The 20,629-nt window shown below is 37.0% G+C and overlaps 2 protein-coding genes across 2 annotated transcripts; both read right to left on the bottom strand.

The window, feature by feature from the left end:
- Positions 1 to 1,517: 1,517 nt before the first annotated feature.
- laptm4b (lysosomal protein transmembrane 4 beta) lies at positions 1,518 to 10,989 on the bottom strand (the record flags this gene model as incomplete). The annotated part of the gene is made up of 7 exons (XM_079259199.1): positions 1,518 to 1,592; positions 4,842 to 4,937; positions 6,577 to 6,675; positions 6,977 to 7,099; positions 7,188 to 7,261; positions 9,254 to 9,371; positions 10,897 to 10,989. 7 exons carry the CDS (start codon positions 10,987 to 10,989, stop codon positions 1,518 to 1,520), a joined length of 678 nt encoding a protein of 225 aa, XP_079115325.1.
- A 2,486-nt stretch (positions 10,990 to 13,475) lies between these two features.
- mtdha (metadherin a) lies at positions 13,476 to 20,550 on the bottom strand. The gene is made up of 12 exons (XM_079259158.1): positions 20,165 to 20,550; positions 19,228 to 19,326; positions 18,992 to 19,103; positions 18,657 to 18,818; positions 18,435 to 18,485; positions 18,115 to 18,285; positions 17,230 to 17,307; positions 17,032 to 17,103; positions 16,781 to 16,908; positions 16,479 to 16,589; positions 16,262 to 16,352; positions 13,476 to 15,903 (listed from the first exon to the last, which is right to left on the bottom strand). The coding sequence occupies exons 1-12, from the start codon at positions 20,510 to 20,512 to the stop codon at positions 15,836 to 15,838; spliced, it is 1,491 nt and encodes a 496-aa protein (XP_079115284.1). The 5' UTR covers positions 20,513 to 20,550; the 3' UTR covers positions 13,476 to 15,835.
- Positions 20,551 to 20,629: the final 79 nt, after the last annotated feature.

Raw genomic sequence — 20,629 nt, forward strand, 5'->3', positions numbered from 1 at the left:
TATGAAATGGAATTGGTGAGAGTGTTTAGGACTATTGAGCGGATGAATGCACTACTGCATATTCTTTATGACAACGTGAAACTAAATTAATACTAACAGAATAGATGGATTAAGTACTTTTACTATTTGCCCCATAATTATCTGTCACAATGCTGACTGCCTGAAAAGCTGAAGCGTATGACAAGCGTTTTACACCGTTAAACAAACTTCATATTGATTTTGTGCTTCTCTGCTGATCTAAGTCAATGCCTCAAAGGGATCGCCTGCACAAAAATAAACATTTCACCATGAAAATGAATACTACAGATAAAGGACCCAAGAGTTACATCACATGCCATACGCAGACAAGCACACACAAATAAAAACATACAGTCTCTGCATGTACAGCAGCATGTCATGCAGTCTTTATGGGAAAATGCCCTCAGTCCAGCTAAGTCAGCTCAACTAAAATGATCCCAGAATACATCATGATCCTTATTTAAAAAGAAAAGAAAAAAAAAAAATTAACATAAAGACACAGTCGATGCTACTGCAGCTGCAGCCCAATGACGACAAAAACCCCAACATTTACACACATTTACACACTTTGGTTTTTTGTGTATTGCCTTTCTGGGTGTGAACCTGGAGTGTATAAATGTGTGTTTAGTTGGTGTTTTTGTGATGAGTGCTTCACTGGATCACTTGGTTATCTTAGATCTTGTAAAAAGGTAGGAAGGCAAACTGGAATATCGTGACAAAAATCAATGGGTGAACAAGGGATTTTCACTGGCAGTCAATGATTTACAGGTTTACAGTCTGGAACGTACAAAAGGAAGACAGTTTTCATTGGTCAAGGAGTCTGTCTCTTCCAATATGCCTTCCAGCAAGGTGAGCGACATCACAGCACAACATGGTATCCTATCACAACAAGACAGCCTCTCACTTCTCACATTTTTCCTCTCAAGTTATACAAAAAGTCATACAAAAATACCCAGACATTACATTCAATGAAGAAATTTTGTCAATCCTGAAAAAAGTGCTCATGTTTTACTGATTTTTGTCGCTTTCCTTCTCAAGCTTGATACCTTTCTTCAGGTAGTTTGTTTCTAGATAAAGACCACAAGGGTAATTCACAGTATTGGGGGTTAACAGTTGGTGGCCAAACAGGTGCACTTTGAACTAAAAAGAAAAAGTGCCCATTAAGTTGGGTCAGAACGTCCAGCAAAAGTTTAGATTCTTCTGGGGAACAGCAGCAGCCCAGAAGGAGGGCTGCTGGAGGTGATGCTGTCCTTGGAGGAGGACACAGGAGATAAAAGACAATACGTCACAACAACTGGGGGGGTAAATGGGAGAGAGGGGACAGAGTTACTGCCTCGGGGTTAGCTTAATCTAATCTAAAGTGGGCCAGAATCCAAGATGAAAGTCTAAGACACTGTTTTGCCTTGTTTTGGACACACTGTAGCCAGCGCTGGAATCCTAAAGTTTGGAGGGAAATATGGTAGGTGTTGGGGTATAAAAGCTAGCAGTCAGGGTGTGTGTCATGCTTCCATGTACTGGGGAGGGGGCTCTTTTGGTGGCATAGTGACAGCCTCCTCATATGGTGGCAGCAAAACCTGAAATCAAACAGAAAAAAAGCAGTCAAATACCAAAAGTCTTATGTTTTTTTCCTCTATTGTCAGTTCCCGAAGAGTCAGTGTGACATTATTTAAAAAAAAAAAAGAAAAAAGAAAAATGTATTTAGTAAAATATTTGGTGGCCGTAGACGGAATATTCAATGAAGTGAAAATTGATTAAAAATCAGCAGTGATTTTTATCAAACATACAAAATGCATCAAATCTAACTTTATTTATATTGCACTTTTCATTCAGAAACATATTAAAGTGCTTAACAACCTTAAAAAACAGTTTCATATTTAAAAACACACATACATGTTACCCACACACACACACAACCCAACCCTTCATCTGATCATTTATGCCAAAATAAAAATTAACTTCAGGATTCTGTCTCTATATCTGGCCTGATGCTGCTGACGCTGCTCAACTTGCCAAACTTGCCAAATAAGGCAAAAGTTACCAGCTAAAAGAAAAAGGTTGTAAACAAAGTGAGCGAAATTCTCCACTGTGTTCATATCAGTGGTTGCTACATCACACCACCAGTCAGTCCTGCTACGGGTGAATGCTGAGAGATAGAAAGTTTCACAAAACAATCTTGAGCAATTGATTGTTATGTGAAACGTTTTCCAGAAACTTATAGCTTGACTTGCAACATTAGCTAAAGGCCTCAAGGGTTTTAGCTGATCCTACCTTAAATATGAAACAACAAAGATGACCTTAACTGAGATTACTGCATCAATTTCTTCTGTTAATCCAGAAAATCTTCACAATTTGTGCTACCATGACACAAAGCTTTAGTTATTCTGATGTAATTGACACTTATAGCCACTAAAGGAATTTATGTAACAGTCTTCATCTTAAGCTGTGATGTAAATAATTGTTATTTCTAGTAATTTACTACCTCATATATAAAGATGTCTTTCATTAGTGCTCAATTCTTGAGGAGGATCAATATTTTTGTGAGCTACAAAGTCACAAAACATATTTTCATGTGACTCTGAGAGCTACAATATTGGGTCAAACTCTGTATCAGAATTAGATACACTCACTGATCATATAGCGCACTACTGGTGATAAAGTGGTTTTGGACACAGCTCACTGTCTCCTTCATCACTGCCGCCCTTTATGTCGTCCCTTTACAGGGAGCGAGTAGCTCCAAGGATACCATTCACATGTACATAAGCCCGTCAGAGGTCCTTTTCTATAAATGATGTTATAAAACCAGCACTGCTGCTAATTCAGTGAGTGAGAGAATATGCTCCAAGGGGTTGGAATAGTGAAGCAGCCAGGGAGGCCCGGCAAGCACATCACAGAGAGGATTTGAAATGAAGCAGACAAGCAGACAGTTATGTAACCTTTCCAGAAGAAGTGAGGATGGAAAGAGATATGTGGTTAGAGGAAGAGGAGGAGGGAGAGAGAAAGAGAGGGATGACCCTTGCGCATTTTAATGGCATTTATAGAGAAGCACAACAGATAAGCAGAAGCAGCTGGGTACTTGATGTTCGAGGCTGTAAAAAGCCATTTCGACACACTGCTGTCTTTTTAGTAGTAAAAATAGATGGAGGCTTTATTCATCCGTTTACATTTGTTACACTGAAGTACAATATTCTCTTTTATATTTCTCTAATTAAAAGTCACACAGCCTGTTCTGTGGCATTCCTTTTCACCCATTAACTTCAGATGTTCTTTCCCATGTTTACTTTTGACATCTTTAGGGAAGTATTTCAAATTTCAACCAATTAAAAAAAATAGATAAAAAACATTTGATTTTCAAAGCTAGATTTAGGCGTGTATTCTCAATTAGCTAGTTAATAAAAATGTATACTTTATTACATTTCTGCACCTGTAATTTGAAATAAGTCTCCTTATTAAAGCTTTAGATCTATTTGGAAATGTAGCTTTTAAAAATAGTTTTATGGTAATAGCATTTTTCTCAAAAAGAAAATGAACCTGTTTACTCACTACGTTTAACAGAAATATTACATGAAGCCTCTGTGTTTCACAGAATAATCAGCTTTAAATAAAGTACTTTTTGAATTTCCAATTTCAGACTCTTCGTATTTTCCTTTTGCTTGTTTCTTTGCTTCCACTGTCCTTAAATCAGCAAACCCACACAAATTAAGCACATCTTAATTAACATCTACTACTACTATTAATACTACACATCTACTGAAATAAATACAAACACATTTAGTATAAAAAGTTTTTACTTTTGCAGAAAAAAGAAATCCTCAAATCCTATCTGCAGGGGACACAGTAACGTCCACATATCTGTTAATTGCTCCGAGCACATATGATGCACACTATGACATCAGATCCTGCTGGATTAGCTCCTGGGTGTCAAGTCTTGTTTCATAAAGTGAAAAACGTCATCAGTGTCAAGCATGGCCACTGCAGCGCAAGGACAAAGTGACAGACAGAGTGCTGCGTACTGAGTGGACAGAGGGTGTGAGGCAGATTAATGTCTTATCTATCAGGATGGGGGATTATAAGCAAGACAGACACGCGGAAACCATGACGAAGCTAATGCCTCTTAGAAACATCTAGACTCAACGCTGAATGCACCCCATTGGAATGGACGACTAACAAATCACACAGTCAGGACGACCTACAGCACCTTGACACTTCCAACAGCTGTGAAACAGCTGAGACCGACTGCAAAACAACTTCAATCAGGGCCTTAGACATTGTCTCTGTATTATGAAGATGGTATTATATACAGTATGCTACTGAGCTGGGGTTTACAGTATAAATAATTCAGATCACATTAAAGGGGGCCTAACAACACTACACAATTACTTTTCAAAGTATTTGTAAATACAGTTTAGTGAATGAAGTCATACATATTAATTACGTTTGACTTTCACCAGTTTCACTTAGGAAACAGCATAATCGTTTTCTTAAACAAACAAAAACATTTCAGAAGACAGTAAGTTTTATAAGTAACAGCTACTTTCTGTTGTTTTAAAATGTCTAATAATATTAAGCAAATTACTAAAAAATCCAATGAGGCCTATGAGATTTGTTAATCAATACTCTTTGGGGTTAAAGATGCTTTCAAGTCACTCAAGTTGGCTTGCCTCTAACAGTCAACTCATACAATTAAAATTGAGAACAGACAGCTTCTAAGATGAAAATGTAAAAAACATCGCAGTTGAAATGAGATCATGTTGTTATCTGATGGTGAAGGTGTGCTCAGTGTGTCACTGAGGTGAGATAAGAGGCGGGTGCATTCAAGGACTCACCGTGGTGTCGTTCGTAGTGACATAAACCAGGACTTCTGTGGTTCCCCTGCCGCTCACATATCTGTAGCAGTTCCACACACAGCCAATCAGATAAGCCTGAAAAGACCAAAAGAAACACAATGGCCATTACAAACACTACTTTTATTAAATGATCACCCATGCTGTTTGTTTAGATTTATCAGGATTAAGGATGGTGGCAGCAGAAATGCACCACTGAACAAGATGTGATGGTTTTATTAAGACATTTTCCCAGACAACATGGTCCTTTCAGTTTAGCAGCCACTATTTTACCAGAAGCAACTCATCCGGCTTTTCTTGCCTCACTAAGCCGATGTATGCACTGGGGGTGGTTTGCCTGACTTGGCAAAAGAAAAGGAGGTTCATTGTGTGTATGTGTGTGTGAGTAGCCTGCTGAGTTGGCGCCTCTGCCAGCAGTAGGAGCAACCAACCAGGAAGACAAGTAGAGTGCTAGCCAATCACTTAACCATCTGCTGAGTTGACCTCCTTCTCTGCGCAACACAAGTGTAAGGTCAACTCATCCAATAACAGTAACTCTGCACATATTCTGATTGTTGATACAAATGCAAGCTTTGATTTTCAGATATTTGTAACATTGATCAAAATGTATTTTTGTTCACTATTTAATAAATTTCCTTTCTAGATTCACTATTTACTTGTTTCTCTGGTTAAAACCTTTTTCTTTTTTTTTCCCTTCTAGCTTGACTGAACATGTCACATCAGTGCAAATCACCACCAAATCACAACTTTTCTTAGCATTTCTTCCTACTTTTAATCTGATTCTCATTTCAGCTGACCCATTTATCCAATTACATTACTCTTTCTGCTTCAACCTCTTCTCTAAGTTCCTACCATCTCTTCTCTCCAGTTCTCCCTTTTCCTGTCTGTCTCTGCCATCTATGCCAAGTGCAGTCAGGTGAAGGAGATTGGCATCAGCAGTAACTTCAGCAGGTGTTCGCTCCCTGCTGAGAGCTGGAGGAGTCCCTGAGGTTTAACATCTGGGTCTTTTTGGGAAACTTAACCATTGTAAGTAAAAAGACTAGCAGCCTGTTAATAACAGAGTTCTATTCATTTTGCTTGGCTAACATCACAAATGTATGTGCAAATTCAAATATAGACTAAACAAAGCTTAGTATCTATAGCATGACATTTATTACTCTTTTGACTGCAGGCTGTCTTCCAGTGGCTGCATCCTGTCATAAAGCCCCTGCTCTGGCTTTGGATATCTGCCGAGAACATTTCTAATCTCAGCTTAGAGGAGAAACAAGTTGATTTGATTGTACAGATGACTGCAACTTCATGCCCCGTCTCATCCAAGAGCCTCAGAGCAGAGCTGCGCCTAGAGAATCAGCCATGCATTAAGGGAGAGTTATTTTGACAGGAGTTGGTTTCCTGATGTCCCTGACCCTCTGCTCTCCGACTGCGTGATCATCTTATAAAGACCATTGATAATCAAAATGTCCACATTGGTAAATTCTCTCTATATGTCATATGGTCCATGCTGCCATACGTTTGTGCACAATGTGAGACTTGACTTAATTACACTGCCATATGATGAACCTCTGTAAAACAGCCGCTACAGAGCGAGAAGATGTTCAGTAAGTTAATGTAATATCTTACACTGACGTACATGTATATACTAAATATGTGCTTTGACTCTATCTGCACAGTTTCAGTCAATGAATACAGCTAGACAAAAAGCCTGGCTCAGTCTTACCTTGAAAGAAAGAATGCAGCCAATGAAGAGAAGGACTGCAAAGACTAGGCACATGTTGTTGGTGGACATGATGTCCTCTTTGTAAGGGAATGTTCCTGGCTATGAGGGAGGGAGAGAGGGAGATGAAAATAAATCATATGATAATAAACATTATTGAGAAATATGGAACAGAAAGAACAAAAGTTGCCTTTTTCTAATCGTTCTCAAACTAAAACTCAATAAAAGTCAAGTAGGTACACAAAATCTTTATGCCCAAAATCTGTGCCCTTCTACCGTTTAACAGAAGTTACATTTTTGCCTTTGACAGAAATGAGTGATTCCTCTGTAAAACATCCACTTACAGAAAGCATCATTCAATCATTTAGAGTAGCTTTTTAAATGGAAAGGAAATGGTCCTCACCAGCTGCTGGAGATAGTCCTGCACTGTGTTGGGATAAACCACCACGCTAATGGCTACCAGTGTGTTAAGGGCAAAGTCGAAGATTTGGTAGCAGAAGAATGGAATGATCCAAGCAGCATGTTGCTACAAAGTAGAGATTAGGATTAGATGGAGGAACTCATTTTCTCAAGTCCAGATGTGGGTTTGGCTCTTACTTGTTTTGAATACTTACCTTGTAAGCACCATATGTTGCCATGCCACATATAAGAATCATGAGTAGGGATATTGCAGTAGCTATGCAGATATCTGGTGGAGAAAAACACAAAGAAACAAGAGAGAAACATGATAAGATGCGAAAGGACTTACTATAGTTGGTAAGTGCAGAGCAACACTAAATACCTACTGTTTCTGAGCCTGTGTAGTCACTGACTGAAAAGTATTGCTGGGCAAATGTAAAAACGACCATTTTTTACAAAAAGTTACTGACAATGTTTCTGGTTTCTTTCCAATTAGGTTTGGGCAGTATAATAGGACTGAGATGTGCTACAGTGTTACGTTTTAAAAAATATGATATCTAACCATAGACTGTATTTCATTTAATGTAAATTGTTTTATTATGTGAAGCACTTTGTAGTGTTTTTTTAAGCATGAAAAGTGCTATAGAAATAAAGTTTGATTTGATTTGATTTAACACTAAATGTACACGCTGCTTTTTGTGTTAAATGTTGTATATAAGACTTCCTGTTGTATATAAGATTTCAGGGCAATTGTTTTGAGACCTTGAGGAAATCACTACTGTGTGTGAGCAAGGGGCTAACTGATGGTACAGCAGTGACCTGTGAATCACAAGGCAGCTCCATCCAAAAGCCTGTGTTTTTTCCAAATTACTTAATTTCCCTCTAACTGAACCAAATTTTTACTAAATGAATATCATTCTGTATTGAAGAAGACTCAGAACTGATGCTTAAGACTATAAACCCAATAGGAAAATGTTTGCGGTGATTAATAATAAAGTAGGTCAATTTTCTTATAGCATTTCTACCCCTGATGAGTGTTAGATAGAATTCATTTGCCTTTAAATGCTGAGACTATACTTCACATATTATCAGTGTCAAAGACGTAAGCCTGAAATGTTACTTTATGTATATACCTGATGAAATTGATCCGAATGCCCTACTAAACAGGACATAAATTTTCACAAAGCACAGAGTACTTTAATGTAATCATACTTTTTACAAGTAGACCGTTTGCCCTGCACAAAACATGATCAACAATGTTATGCAAGCCTTTCTAAAGCCATAGGAGCTCACACTTGTCCATGTCATTGTAGCACCCAACAGAAAAAACTATAAACATCCGTTGATATTAAGCTAAGTCTTGTTGAATAAATGAAAACTCAGATCAACATGCAGTAGTAGCTCTTACACAACCTGACTAGTTTCTGCATTGTTGTTAGATTTTAAACATATCTTACAAAGTAACTTCACACAAAATAAAAACTAAAAAAAAAAAACTGTAAGCAACTACTGCATATATCCCTATCCTTACTGATACTGTGTTTAGACCTACAGCAGGAAATAATGGTCTGCCTCTAAGCATGTGCCCTTACACTAGAGACACATACATTTTGTATATAATAAACACAAACATGCATAAAGACAATGCCACCAGTCCAGTCAGTCCACCCTTGTGACATTTCTTTGTAAATTATCAGGGAAATTGTAACATTATACAAGCTTCTCGTAATACATTTTAGACCGATGCATTACGAGTGTGAGCGCCATGTGAGGGAGGAGTTAGTCAAGATGGCGATTTTAATCCAACATTGACTCAGAGCAGTCATTTTTAATCAGCTGCCAGTAACAGTTTCTGAAGCCGTCCAGAAGCGACTGTGATGAAGATGATAGCTGCTGGAAGGAAGCACTGAAACTACACATGCGCTCACATTTGTTCTCTATGCCGAGCTTACTCAGCTGTGTCTGTGCTGAGGGCAGCATTCTCAGAAAAGAAGTGGTGGGCAGAAAAAAAGAAATGGGGATCTAGTGCTGCAGACACACAATGATCCATATTGACATAGCATCTAATTTCTCTGGCAGGACATTTGCGCGACATTCATCCACTGCTGTTACTGAGCTATGAAACATAATGTTTACTGGGAACTGGGCTCTGGATATGGCTTTGGTATTGACTGGACGCAGTCACTCTTTGTCCAATTCAATTATGCAGATATGCGTAGTCAATGCTACAATACAAAATCGAAACAAACCTTTATGACCAATCTCTGATGTGTTTACTTACTTGCATCGTCCATGACATCAATGTCAGTTCCCAGCTCGGAGCTGGTAAGGTGGTAGCGGTACTGTATTGGGTCATTGAGAGCTGACAGGAGGATGAGTAGGACCACTGCATTTATGAGCTGAGGAAGAAAGAAAATCTGTATCAATATCAAATTGTGTGCTGGGTCTTTGAAACAGCTTTCTGCAGCTTAAAGTTTTATTTTGACAGAAGACAAGACTTTTCAATCCAAAGGACAAACACAGAAACATGAAATAGGATATATGTCAATGCTTCAGTTTTATTGTCTTTGGCCTTCCTATTTTTTCAACAATAAAAAAGGTAAAATAAAAAAGTTATGAGTCATGTTACAATAACATTATATTAAACTAAATATTAAAGGGAAATACATGCAAAAGTTAAATCTATTTTTAAAGAACACTACAGTAATACTATACAGTAATACAAAATCAATATTATAAGAGTCTTAATGGGTTAAGTGATAAAAATAAGAAATAGTTAAAGAAGAGAGAATGAATTTGGTATTTGAGTTCTGCTATTCTCTAAGGTATCACGTCAGACCTGTAAAAGTGTAACAATAAATTACAAAATGAGTTTGTTATAAATAAATAATAGGATGTAGGCTATTGTATTTTTTTTACATCTAAAATCATCTGATTCATTTTAGCAGATTGTTGATGCAAGCACCAATACACACATTTATTGCCCACCAAAAAGCAGATTTAATCATGTTTCTTCTGTCCTGACATCAACACACAATGCAGTACACTTCATTAACATGAAAAAGTTGCAACAGCAGGCACAAATGTAACCTTATCAGCCAGTACAGATAAAATGCCAGACCAATTATACTCCTTACATTACTTAACCAATATTTAAACTGATCATGTAAGTATCATGAAATTGTAAAAATACTACAAGTTTGTTGTACTGTGAAAGATTTACTATGAAAGTGCCAATGATAAAGTACTGACAAGGTCCAATAAATTCAGGTGTTTTCCTGTAAGGATCAGGAGTATTACTTTAAAACTCTTATGTCATCGTTTTCAACCATTATAGAGGAAAAAAACTTAAAGGATATTACTGCTTTCTTTTTATAGCTTTGGCTCTACATGACGGTGATGTTTAATACTAGGGTCAAGCTAAAAAAAGGGACGACTCTTCCAAAAAGGTCAAGGATTTACCAGGCTTACTGAACTATGTATAAAACTATAAGTTATCCTGCGGGTTAAAAGGGGAAGATAACTAAATTTAAACAAACAACAAGGGCTGAAAATGTCACCTAATTTGTAAGAAAAATGTGGGAAAGTGGGTAAGGAATAGCACAGTATGAAATAAAAATGTATTGTACGTTAGTGAAAAGGCGTATGTCTGAATAAATAGGTCTATTTAATAGGAATATATTTCTATGGACATGTAATTACGATGGTGATTACTGAGTGATTACTATCGTCTGTTTCAGTCCGTCAAACCATTCTGAAAATGGCAAATGAAGTCCACAACAAATGAGCAGGTGTAGTTAGCAAGCTACTGCTCTAAAACTCAACACTTAGTGAGAATAAAGTAACATCTCAACGCAAACTGAGCAGATTCAATCACATTCCTACACATTCTGGGTTGACACCAAATGGAAAAACCCGACTTACCATATACCATATTCCCAGAATAATGGTGCCCGTCCGTACATGGCAGCAAAGGCAGCAGCTCGTCGAGTACCACCGGTCCCACGGTGAAATCATCTTTAACACCCAATGAATTTTAAGTTATTTCATGAATGCTGCCGAAAAAAAACTATAGTGTTTTGTTCAAGGCTACAGTGTTGGAAAAAGATGGAAGAGTTGGCGCCACATCCAGCGTTTGTTTGCCTGTTTCCGCGAGTGGACTCCTGGCAGGCGGAAAGCCGTTAATCTGGTTTATCCCCGCGTCACGTGACCACAGGAGGATTTTGACCAAGATCAGAGAGACGGATGATGATAATGATGATGATGATGATGGTGATGATGACGAAGGTGGAAATGAGCTGGAATCCTCCAGAAATATTTAACATAGAATCTCTTTCTTTCTGAAATAGACTTTATTTCCGGTCAGTGAATGCAGCGCCATGTAAAGTTTTCATCTGAAGCTTTCTCATTGAAAGAAATTAACCTACTTAATCAACAATCATACTTATATAGATGTATAACCGAATTTATTTATTTTTCTCTTTTTTGAATTTATAGTCTTGATCATAAATGTGAGTCTAATACAGCTAATTGCAAACAAAATGTTTTCAAAAATATTTAGCTTTGATTAAAAGTTTAAAAAAAAAAAAAAAAAAAAAAAGGGATTTGTTGTCAATATAAGAAAGCATTTAATAATCGTTTTGGCTCTTAAAATTAAAGGGAATTGAGAGGAATTTTTAGTTATTCACATGAACTGTATTAAACAGTGATAGTTTTGCAGCAGAGAGGAAAAAAGGAACTGCATCAGTTTACTTATGTGGCAGTGATGTCTATAAGGATGGGATCTCTCCTACTCAAAAAGTTTTTTTTTTGTAAATCATTTTATTGGAATGCTTTGCAGCTTCCAGTATCAAAAGGTATTCAGTGTCAAATGAAAGCTGAATTACAAAGATTACCAATATAATTCATGAACTGTGTCATATGATAAGATTTAAGCTATAATTATTGGTCTTTTGGGGAATGTGAAGTGCGATGTGTTTGTTTGATTTAATAAAAACTGACTATATTATCAATTGTTATAAATTATCAAATTTAAGGATAATAATTTTGACCAGGAGTATGGCTTGTATGTTGTTGTTCATGGTTTAACTTGTAATGTGAATAAATAAATATTCTATGCAAACATTGAAAAGGCTCATGGATTAAGTAGGAAAAACAGAGGAAATTATTTTTCCATGCATAATTTATCTTTTAAGAAATGAAATAAATCAGTGTTATTACCCCCTCCAAGGTCAAATTGAATCATCTGGAAATCATATGCCAAACCAGTATGTTTCTGGATATTTCCTTGACACGTTTTCCTTCTAATTTTAAAAATGTCTCTAAACAAGACACATTTATGCGTTTTGTTGAGCTCAGACAGTATTTCATGTCAGTCTCTTTGTGCAAAAATCCTGAAACAAGCCTGACAGATGGGCGACCACTGAGCACAGCTTTAAGCTCTGGTTGTTGGACCCCGTCACTCAGATTGGGGATTTTCCTCTCCTGCCATGACATGATGGCTACCTCTCTAAATGCTGAGGCAGAGTAGACACACATGATCTCAATCTCATGATCCGTTTTGAAGCTTTAAAGAACATTCAAAAATTTGTTTTGTGTCTTTGTAGAGAGGGCTCTGATATAATGACTTCAAAGCCTGATAATCTCTCTCAAAGTTATTGGAAACAATTAAGTCTCACAGATGATGCTTGGGAGAACAGTTTGTTCATTTTATACAATGTTTGCAATGTTATTATTCCAAATATTGGGATGCAAAAGTGCAAAGCTTTTGGGTTTCAGGGAGCAATTATCTTCTTTTTAAGGAAGAATTTTCCTTTTTTTTTTAAGCAGAGCTTTTATCAACCAAAGTCCTATTCATCAGAGTGACCTGTACTATTTATATATCTGCCTTTTATATTCACAGAAAGTGAGTACAATAATCTCTGAACAGGGATGAATGGAAAACGTGAGACCTCACAGAACTGTAACTGAATGCACACTGAGCCAGTGATGGTCAGAGATTAAAAGCTGGTAAATCCTAAATGGACCGAGAGATGAGACAGAGAGAGGAGATCCGAAGGAGGTCAGATTCTGTGAGCTGCCACGCGACTGCCTGACCACATTGACTGAGGCAGCAGTTTGGCCTCGGGAGGGTCAGCGCATCCTGGGCCTGACACAGATTTGCACCACAGCATAAACAGTATTTATGATGGCTTTGAGATTATTCCAATAACAAACATAAAAAGGGCCAGTAATATTGTACCATATGTGTTGTATTCTGCTAAAAGAATTCTAATTTACACTTTAGGTATAACAAAAAAAACACATAAAGATAGCAGTATGGTTTTTAGTACTTCTTTGGAATGGTGTCTTTTGTTGAACCAATTTGCAACTAGTTTAAATTTGAAGATCTTTATTTAGGAACTAACAGACCCCTCAAAAAAGCTCTATCACCCTGTATAAATAACTTAACTATATTTTGTGTTTTTTTCAGCAGAAAGAAATAAAAACCCCATACAAAATGATATTAAGCAGTTCTCATTTAACTGTCATCTTTACCATACAAACATATAAATATCATTTGTATGTCCTCAATTAACAAAATCATCCACAAATCCATTGCAGAGAAACAAATATATAAATACATTGACAAAACCTTTTTACCCATCAGTAAAAAGTGAACTAGAGGGCACCTGAAGCCACAGTGACACAAGATTTTGGGATCTATCAGATCTTAAAAACAACTACCAAAACCAGTTGATTGACACCTTAATGCACTAAGACTCTCCCACCATAAAAACAAAGAAATTATTGAATTAAAAAAAAAAAATTCAAACATGTCTCCCAACAGAAAGGTATTACAGTTTTTTCTTTTTCTTTTTTTAGAGTGGCACTCTAAAAGCAACAACTATCAGTTAAAGCAAAAGACTGATCATATTTTATGTCCACAATATATGTACTATCAAAGTCATGCAAATGAAAGTAATTCAGACATCAAAACTTGTAAATGGATGGAAACTCTAAAAATGATTCCAATGCACTTTATGTTAAACTACTGGTTAAGGCAATGGAATTAAATTCCTTTTAAGTGTGAGTGTGTGTGTGTGTGTGTGTGTAACGGTGTTCATATGTGTGTCTGAATATCTCATTAAAACAAACAATGTGGAATTAAAGCTGTACTAAGTCACATCTGTATGGAAGTTTTCATTCTCAGTCTAAAACATCTTTTCCCATCACTAAACTGTGAAGTCAGAAATAGCCCCACCACCAAAAATTAAAATAAAATTCACATTCAGCAGAAGGTATTCAAACAATTCATCTACAATGAAAGAAACCCAATACAGCCTTTTGCACAGTGCAATTAAAGAGCTGGATAAAGCCCTTACTATCTGTACAAATGCCATGGCTCTTTCTAACACAAAAATGGAAGAAACAGTTTTAGAGAAATCATACAGAGTGCAGAAGGAAACATTTAAAAATTAACATACAGTCTATTTAGATCTAATCATAGTGATATTGATGATAAAAGTAGAAGTACTACATGTATTTGTGCTTCAGTGGTTTGATCCAACCATTAACTTTATATTACAGTGCCCCCTAGTGGTTCACATATGTTAATGAGGTCTCAAAAAAAAAGCTAAATCAGTTTATAATTAATTGTCATTTCAGATCACAGAAAGTTCCAAAATTCCCAAAGTTCTAATAAAATCATTTTATTTAACTGCATTTTAGTAATTTTTTGGGAAATGCAACTGCACTGTTAAGTGGTTTAGAAGTGGATTACCCTACAGACTGGCTGGTTGTTGAGCTAAGATATTTTAAACTCCACCATAACTGATGTGGACCACAGCTGAAACTACCCAAATAATACAGCAGTGACTACCTCTAATCAATTAGGGAATATCACATAAGAGCACAGATATGTCTATTTTAATACAACACATGCGCCATACAGTATGTGCTATATGTCAAAAGAGTTCCAGCTATTCTTATCTCCCATACTAACTGGGTAGGAATAACTTCATTTGACTATGTACTTTGAAGAAAATGGGTGCAAAATACATTAAATGATGTACTCAAAAGGGCAATACTTTGGAAAATATTCATAAAATTCAGACAGCTGCATTATTTTTGCAGAAAAAAGCACCCCCTATCCCATTTCTACAGTATACAATGCTGTTTTTGCTCTATGAGTTATCACTTAATACTTACTATAGAGACAGGTGGAATTAAACCCTTCAATTTATCAATACACACTACTTACAAAAAGTTAAGGATAAGCATTGCACAACAAAATATGTGCATTCAGAAGTTTAGAAAAAGAAATTGAAGTTCACTATAAAGGTTATAGTACATTTATGTACAAGCTGACATCATGTAAAAAGTAGAATACCCTAAACTTTTTGTCATTATTACATATGTAATGTATGTATACAATTCATGGAGGGACAGCAGCATGGCAGTCAAATCAAAGTGCATCATATGGGATAACAAAAATGCATTGTTCTCTATCATCATAAAAAGACATACAATTAAAACCTGTTATACACTTTTGGGTCGATAATGCATACACTCTTGTAGGAAGGGGAAAAAAACAAAAAAACTTCTGAAGCCACTAAACATGTACCCTCTAAAAATTCACCACAAATTCCACTCTGGTTGCAGTGTAGCAAATAGTGCAAAAGTAGTTAAGCTTTCAGTCCATAGGACCACATTTCATCACCATACAGTATTTATTTCAGCAGGTTTTATCTGCTGCTTGTTTTCATTTTGTTTCTGTAATCAATTAACTGTTGCGTATCTCAAAAAGACACTGTACCTGGTAATTATTGCATGTGACACATTTAACAATCATTTGCATATGCTTTGTGTAGACCTGTGATGTTCAAGTTTCCTTTCTGACTTTTTTCTTCTGGACGGATTTTGGGGGCTCAACAATCTGCTCAGACTTCTCTGGAAAAAGAGGAAATAAAAACAAGCACATGGATATGTGTAGACCAAGGAAGTCTGGACCTCAAGATCTACTATCCTGCAACTTTTACATGCAACCCATATCCAACACACCAGAACCAAATTGCTCAATTCCCTCATCCACATGTCATGCAGGTAACAAGCCATTCATTTAATTCAGGTGTGTTGGAGAAAGAACGCATCTAAAAGTTGCAGGATGTTAGATCTTGAGAACTGGACTTGGATACCTCTGATGTAGAAAGACGTTTACAACTCAAATTACAACATGAACTTAAACTTGAACATTTTGGTTTTAAGAATTTATCATATCTATTTTCTTAAAAAATCTGCCAAAACCTACTCTGAGAGGATGATATGCTGGTATTCGGCTTTTTAGTAGGCAGAACAGGAACCTCTTGGGCTTTGGTGACAGTGTTTACTGTACTTGCCATCTACAATCAAACAAATCAAACAGGGTTATGTTAAAACTGGTTAAATTGCCACATTCCCTTAGAATAAAAAGAATGATTTAAAGGTTTGCAAGACAGAAATCTTAACAGCTTGATGCCATTTCTTGCCTGGGCATCAGATGCAGCCTCCTCTTCGGTTGTCTTCTTCTTTTTTCTCTTCTTTTTAGATTTGGCTGCTCCTCCAGAGGGATCATCAGTGTTCTTTTCATCATCTGATGCCTACAGTCCCAAAACGCAAGTATATTAGACAAAAATTAAACTATCTTTTCTAGTATGTTCATGGCAAAGCAGATACAAGAGAGCAAGGAACTGCTAACACTATTGCATGTTATCAAGATGTTAAAACCTTCATTGGGCATAATTTAGAAATGTACTGCAACAACCAAAATCTGAAAATGACTATGAAAAACCTTGTTGGGGACAGGGTGATCCCTCTGCAGAGGAGCTGAAGCCTCAAATACTGGAGGCTCTTCATAGTTTCCCCAGTGTTCTGCTGGAGCGTTCCAGTCAGAGCTTGGATCTGTTGCTGACAAGCCATCTAAAAAATGGACATCAAACAGATAGAAGCTAGATGGACAAAAATCCTAACAAACTTTACTTCCCAACAAGCACCAGGTATTTAGGAAGGTATAATGTGTGGGAGTGTCTATTGGTTACTTACTGAATCCTGACCATTCATCATCAACATTTGGTTGATTCTCCCACTGCAGCTCAGTTGAATTTGATAGTGGATCTATAAGAGGGAGAAGAGAAGTAAAGGAGCTGCGCTGCTACAAAATGACTGATGGCTGTGAAAACTGTCTTTAGCAATACATCCAGGAAATAGAGTTGATTTGTGACAGTTAACCACAGTACTAACCTGTACTATTTAGTCCAAGCATGGAGAAAGACACAGGGCGGAGGCTGGTCTTTATCCGGCCATCAATGCTGCTCCACGCTGAAGATGACAACCCAAAAGGACATATGGATCTTGGATAAGTATTCTAGCAAACATGCACCAGCTCAGATTTGGCATTAACAAACAAGAACTGAATGAAAAACATAACGATTTTCATTTTTTGTTAAACACTAAAATACTAGCTTTATTGTCGCTGTACAGCAGGCTACAGCAAAGCTCTGTATAGCAGCAATCTCCAGCATAGTAAAAACTTAATAAACTATAATTGATTAAAGGGTTTAGACACAAAAGTCCTTTCCTTCTGAGTAAGCGGGTGAATACATGTAGCTCAAAAAACACGTGTCCAAAATAAGCAAAAGACAAACTAAACGCAGATATTTTGACTTAAAACATTAAAACAAGCCAGGTGTATCGATGAGGAAATCATTCTACTAAGAAGTTCTCCATATGTGCATGTTCTACAATCAACCAGCATCCACAGGTGCAGAAGTGAAATTTTTCAGCCCTCTTCTTCGAATAGAGATTTGTTGAATCTTTATGCGCATGGGTGATTAAACCCCCAAATTCTTTGCAGCTTTGTATTACAATTTTTTTTTCTCTCAATTTGTTAATCTTTTTGTCTGTGCAATCTTTCATAAAGTCAAGAGGAAGACCAAAAATTATTCTCCTGACATTTGATATGTGTGTTTGCATGAAACAAAATGGATATTATGAGTAAAGCTTGCAAGTCTGTGTAACAGAATGTCAACTTTTATTTTGTCTTTAAGAATAAAAAAAAAAAACACACACACACACACACACACAAACTGGCATGTTTTTGGTATGAAAATATGGAAGACATAGTACCTTGTGAATCCTGAACCCAGGGCTGGGGTTCAGGCTGGGGCCTGTAATGTGTAGATGAAGATATGGAGCTCCATTTTGCTCCTTCCATTGAAGCCATCTGACCTGGAATCTTCAATGACATGTCAGACCAGCCTCCACCATTGACCGAAGTCTCCTCTCTCCAGGTGGATACTGTGAAAACATGTAAAAAGCAGAGATATGGAGTCAGTCCACAGTAGTTTTGCTTACACAATGTTACGAAAAGTAAAATTAAGAGTCAAACTTAAAATGAAAGTGAAAGAGAACAGTCATAAATTACAGTAGTGCAGCTTAGTATTTACCAGCTCCTCTGGCTCCATCGCCCTTTGTGGTTGTTCTTGAATGCTGGGAGTCTGGAAAGGGGAGAATTACATTCTGAACATGTACCAAATATTTAAATCTTTTATAAATAATCTATGCTAATTCATTTGTGATTTCATACCAAACAAAACATTTCTACTGCAGTCATGTATATCACCACATGAAAGTTTTCTTAATGAATTTAATCTTTAATAGATGAATACCATGGTTTGCTCTGCTCTTCTTTGAGGGAACTGTGGCCACCAAGGCCTCCACATGGGGTTTAGGTGCTTCCACAGCTCCAGCACCGCCAGAGTCCTCAGGGCCTTTTTCCTTCTTGCGCTGTTGCCTCTTTTCTCGATTGCTGACTTTAGTCTCCCATGCACCTGACAAACACACATGCATATAAATGATCACATAATGCTTATGTGACTACTGACTTTAACAATAACACTTAACAAGTCTATTAAGAGCCATTTGCTATGCAGTGGGTAAATTAAACTGTTTAAAAATTAAAAGTTCTTAAAAAAAAAAAAAAAAACTTCATAAACCGAGTTACCATCATCAGGTTCTTTCCCATCATTTGTGGGCGCATGCTTAAGTGGTTTCACTTCTGATTTAGTTTTCTTCTTGTTCTTTTTCACCAACACTGGAGCCTGAACCTCCTGTACCTGAAAAATAAAACTTGAAGTTATTCTGTTTTGTATAACTTGAAAATAACTAAGCACAACAGTGATACTGTAACTACATTTTCCAGCAACAACACTTTCAGATCCCCTTTAAACTATGCCTTACCTTATCAGCTTTAATCTGTGGTGGTAGTTTGGAAACTTTCTCAACCACTTTAACTTCCTCCTGAGCTACAGTCACTGGATGTCCATTAGATTGAGCCTTCTAAAGAGGAGACATTTTATTAACACCACCGTACTTGTGATCAAGAACAATTACAAATAAATAAGGATTCAGCTTTAGTAAGCTCATTATTTATTTTTTATTGTACCTCTAAAATATAGTTATTAATGACTCCTTATAACAACTGGTCCTTCTTTTCCATTGTAATATGACTTACACCCTTTCACTTAGTAATATATTTAACCATTTAAATATATGCTAAAATAGCAGTTAATTATGTGACAATAATTTCTTAGCAGTTGGTAGGTTTGCTAGAAATCTTGTTGCTATCGTTTAACATGAAATACCCTTCAATTAAAAACTATATTACTATGTAAGAAAGATTAAATCATTTAAATGGTGTCATACTCTTCAAAGTGGCTAAAAATGGGTTTCGTAGATAATCACGATCACATATAAAAGGTAAAATATTTGTTTAAAAGGTGTTACCGTAATGTGCGCTGACTGACGTTCATTAGACCAGATATTTTCGCTCATGATACCCAAAGCAATGACGTGTCAGTTAGCTACATAGCTATAGTTAGCGTCCTTTCATATTTAAAACGCTCTTTGATAGCATACTCAGCAAGCAAACTGATTTTAGGTTTTCATTCACAAGACGGTCAAAAGGGTTGTTTTCTGATGGCTTAATGTATGCTGTGCAAATAAAGGGTGCTGATAGCGCCAAATAGTATAACTCTTGTCAGTTAATTAACAATAACTAGCTTAATTTTGAGTGGCTAAAATGAATGTACACCTTTGTTGAGCGTCGTTTACATTATTGGAAGAGTAGAACTTGTTTTGATTGACTGTGATACTACAGGTTCATAGTGCTGCCTACCTTTTCTAGGGTTTTCTTTTTGTTCTTCCTTCTCTGATCCTCCGGTTTAGTACTTTTAATAAAGTTGGCCTTGTCAGGCTCACCGCCACCGTGGGTGACCGGGGATCCCCGCTTTTTCCCGAAGAGCAGACCGCCGCAGACAGCGGCCCAGGACACACCGAGCAGCAGCAGGAGACCCACCGCAGCCGTAGACAGGATAACCCACGTCTGGTACAGCTCGGGCTTCAGACCCAGGTCTACCCCAAACTGGTTCCGAACATAGCTCTGCCCAGAAGATACAAGCTCTTTCAAAAGGCTGGATAGCTCTTCGGCTTTCTCCAGCGCAAAATCCTTCAAGTCTCCTGCCATCTTCACAAAACGCGTAAACACTAGCTGTTAGCTTTCATTTCCAAGTATATCCAGCATCCGTATGCTAATGGAGGAGTGGCTAATCTAATCTGACTGCTGGAAGAAATCTGAGTAAAA

The sequence above is a fragment of the Telmatherina bonti genome, assembly GCF_933228915.1.
Source record: "Telmatherina bonti genome assembly, chromosome: 19".
Classification (NCBI taxonomy): domain Eukaryota; kingdom Metazoa; phylum Chordata; class Actinopteri; order Atheriniformes; family Telmatherinidae; genus Telmatherina; species Telmatherina bonti.